Genomic DNA, 3,788 nt, shown 5'->3' with positions numbered 1-3,788 from the left:
GTAATTTTGTGGTTCACATTTCTATGCTTCGCGTGTTTGTGTGACTTTCTGTGTGTGCTCGCATGTGGGATCGGTCTGTGTTTCGGTCTGAGCCGGAGGTCCGGAAGTCGTATCGTTCAATGTGGCCCTGGCCCTGACTCTGAGGTGGCCATTGTTTTCCACCGTCTGTGTGTGTGTGCGTGCGTGTTTAACCTGGTAGCAGAATGTGGAAAATGTGGGGTGTTCGCGTGTGCACTCGTGCCACTGACCCACAGGCCGGTCGGTCGGCGAGCGACACAATGGTTCGGGAAAATGTGGGGAAAATTTCGAACGGGTGGAAACGGCTGTGGGCCGGAAAATTCCGGCAGGCACGGGAAGGATGGTGAAAGCTGGCACGCGGGTGGGATCGAGGTCCGGGACCGTGAGACGTGGGAGGAGAGAGAGCCAAAGCGTGACAATGGGGTGGTGCGCCGTCGCAATGGGGTGGCAATAGAAATGATTAAGGAGCGCACTTGCGCGCAGATACACAGAGGGCGATAGAAAGGACCATAATGGCAAGAACACAGAGAGAGAGGGAGAAGGAGGGAGAGACAGAAAGTGACAGAGAGAGAGAGAGGGAGAGGAAGAGAGGGAGAGATAGAAGGGAAAATGGTAACGCATATCGTGACGGATAAGAAAGAGAAAGTACGAAAGGGCCAGAAGGGCTCTAGTGAACCGCAAGAAGGGGGTGGAAAGAAGGGCCGGAATGGGGCCGTGAATGAGAGGGGCAATGGAAGGCACAATTGTATGTAGATTCAGGTACGCTGCGCTGCGCTGTGCTGACGACGGTGGCCAATGTGTCACAAGAGGTGCTGAGTCGGGCTAAGACGCGCCGAAAAGGGGGACGCTCCAAGGGCCGCCGAAGGGGCCTATGTAGGGCCTACTGCTGGAGTGGTGTGGATTGCAATGGGACCAGGGCAGGGCCGGGCACACGAACGACGTCTCTCAATAATTTAAATAACTTAAATAAATAAATAAATACGCTGTCTCTACGCTGTCTCTGTCTGTGGTGGTGCGGCGGCTAGTGTCCGAGTCCGTCCAAGGACCCCCCCCCTCATGCCTGGTTCTTGGCGTACGCGGCGTAGGCCAGGTTCTGGGCCGCGTCGGCCGACCGGCGGTCCCAGCCGCCGTGGCCGGAGCCGCCGCTCGACCAGCCGCTACCGTGCTGCTGCTGCTTGCTGGCGACCAGCTTCTTCAGCCCGATGATACCGGCCAGCAGGAGCGCGATCTTCGACACGATGAGCGCCTTGCCGGCGAGCAGGTAAAGGCCGGCGATCGCCACCGGGACCATGGCGGCCATCTTCATCATAAAGCCCATGATCATCATGCTCATCATCTTCTTCATTTTGCCGCGGCCTGTCGAATTTTTGGGGTGGAATCGAGAAACGAGAACATTGGTGTGGGTTTGGTGGGGTTGGGTGGGGAGGGAAGCTGGGGCGTACCTTCTTCTAGTCCGCGGCCGAGCTCCTCGCTGGACAGCTTCGGTAGCGTCACCTGGACGGTGCGGCTGCTGAAGATGCCGGCGACCTTCTCGAGCAGCATGGCGGTGAGGGCTTCGTCGCGGGCTTCCAGGCCCCGGGGCAGCGACTGCTCCAGTTCGGCCTCGGTCAGGATCGGTTTGGCGGCCGAGTCGGCCCCCGTCGCTGACCGCTCGTTGCGCACGATCCGCACGTCACCGACGCTGAGCGTGTCGACGCGCGACAGCCGATCGATGAAGGTGATCGCACGCTTCTTCAGGCACGGCCCGAAGCCACTGTCCGCCCGCGAGCACTCGTCGTACACACGGAGGGCGGCCCGCAGCCCCTGGCTCTGGTAGTCCTGGTCGGCCGGGGTCGCACTGGCCGCCATCACCACCGCCACCGCCACGCCGAGCACCAACACAGCGGAACGCAACACGGGAGCCATTTCGAACGGGATCGACACTGTCTCGAATGTCCTTTGGAACTTTCGCAACAACAACCGACACTTTGCACACGGAACGGATGACGGGGGGGCGGGGGCGCACGGGTAGGAGGGTCTGCTGTGTTTGTGGGGTTCTGCTCGGAGCTGCTCCTAGCTGCGCGTCGGTCGCCGGATCACTGATGCTGAGCTCGGGCCCCGGCGGCACCTTTATACGCGAGTGGATTTTCCCGCCGCGGAGCGTGCGCGAGCGAGACGCGGCGTTTGCGGCGTTCGCTTCCCCATCCGGACGCGCGGTGCCGCGCCGTCTCTCTTTGGCGCGCATTCTCCTGCCGGCGCCGCTTTCGTCGAGCCCGACCGTCGGGAAAAGTTCACGTCGCGTCGAGCGCGTCGCGATCTTCGTGCGCTCGCGCCTTCGACCCCACGGAGGGCGGAAGGAAAGGGGGTGGATCCGGGGGGGCTGTTTTCGCTTTCCGCGATGGGAAAAGTTTGATCCCCGCGTTCTGGTGGTGGTGCTGGTGGTGGTGATGGTAGAAACCACGCGGCCGAAGTGGCTGACCCCCCGTGGCCCGTGTTCTGCCCCGGACCAGCCTGGTCCAGCCGGCCACGGCCAGATGTGGCCTTCGTTTGCATATGTGTGTGAGTGTATTATGATAGCCTCGCGAGGCCCGAGCACGGGAAGAAAAAAGTGAAGCCCGAATAGGAATGGAACTTTTCATTTTCTTCGCGCGCCAATGGCGCTGTTCCGCTCTGTCCCCACCATTTTCCCCCTGCCCCCTCTCTCTCAGTCTCCGTTGCCCTTCGGTGGTGCGGTTGGTGAAAATTTCCGGTCCACGTCGGGGTGACGTCTGGCCCCCGGTGCCCTTCAGTACCGGAGCGGACGGGACGATGAATAATTAACGTTTTGCCTTTTCAACTCGCGCGTCCCTGCGGCACTCGGAACTCGGGAGGTTTTCACGCATGTGGTGAGCATTCCGACCCAAGCGACTTGCTCGGGATTTGCGCTTTTGTTGCCGCATAACGCGGGGGTCAATCAGCCCGAATGATGGCCGATTCCTGCACGACTCCTGATTCCTGTACGAGAGTTGGGTCTTGACGCTAAGTTGTGTTTGAAGGAAGGCTCGACGAAGGTCGTAATCGTTAGAGTAATCGTAACGATCGCGAACGATCCGAAGTCGCAGAGAAGACAGACAGCAAATTTAGCTGCTTGTGTTCCGATTGTGGACAGCATCGATGGACTCGTCATTTTGGTTGCCCTTAATACATCCCGGGTCGTCAGTTCGACCGTTAAGGCTAAAGTGGATGCTGAGATACAATGACCATAATAATGACATAATGTTATTTATTTTATTTATTTTCATGTGAAGTCAAATTGAACCTTTTGACTAGTTGATACTTGAACTAAACAAAAGAAAATTTAAAGCTAGATACAAAGAGGTTACAATAAAGCCTAGCCAGAGCCTATCAGTGTAATAAACGTAGAAATAAAAGCTAAAATTCTTGCACTGATTAATGGATATGTCGAAGTTCAACACAGACGAAATGGGCCATATAGCTGTGACAATATTGCATAGTGGGTCAAGAGTAAAAGACGATTGACTAGAGTAGACATTCAACTCAGATATAAGACTGCTTCTTATAGCCTTGTCAGGTGCGGACAAGTGAACATGAGCCAACAAGAAGGAAGCATCAATTTTGGCAGCAAAAGGCTTGAACAAGAAGAGGGACCAAGATATAAAAGCGGCCCACGTGAAAGCGGGCGACTGCCAAGCATAAGACAGCTTACATTGTAGCGAGACAGGTCGTTATGTTGGAACCAACCAGTCTTCGAGATGGCGATCCGAATGATATCAATGTTTCGCTCTTACTAT

The 3,788-nt window shown here is 56.7% G+C and overlaps 1 protein-coding gene across 1 annotated transcript; it reads right to left on the bottom strand.

Annotated features, from left to right (window-relative positions):
- Positions 1–1,072: 1,072 nt before the first annotated feature.
- On the bottom strand, positions 1,073–1,923 carry LOC128273936 (uncharacterized). Its single transcript, XM_053012009.1, has 2 exons — positions 1,461–1,923; positions 1,073–1,374 (listed from the first exon to the last, which is right to left on the bottom strand). The coding sequence occupies exons 1-2, from the start codon at positions 1,921–1,923 to the stop codon at positions 1,073–1,075; spliced, it is 765 nt and encodes a 254-aa protein (XP_052867969.1).
- Positions 1,924–3,788: the final 1,865 nt, after the last annotated feature.

Source organism: Anopheles cruzii, chromosome 3, assembly GCF_943734635.1.
Source record: "Anopheles cruzii chromosome 3, idAnoCruzAS_RS32_06, whole genome shotgun sequence".
Lineage (NCBI taxonomy): Eukaryota > Metazoa > Arthropoda > Insecta > Diptera > Culicidae > Anopheles > Anopheles cruzii.
The sequence above is the reverse complement of the archived record's forward strand: the minus strand, read 5'-3'. Positions and strand labels throughout refer to the sequence as shown.

Excerpts from the sequence above, each read along its gene's own strand:
- LOC128273936 (XM_053012009.1), bottom strand. The coding sequence starts at position 1,923 with ATGGCTCCCGTGTTGCGTTCCGCTGTGTTGGTGCTCGGCGTGGCGGTG. Across the intron at positions 1,375-1,460 it reads CGGCCGCGGACTAGAAGAAG|GCCGCGGCAAAATGAAGAAG; the intron begins GTACGCCCCAGC and ends AAAATTCGACAG.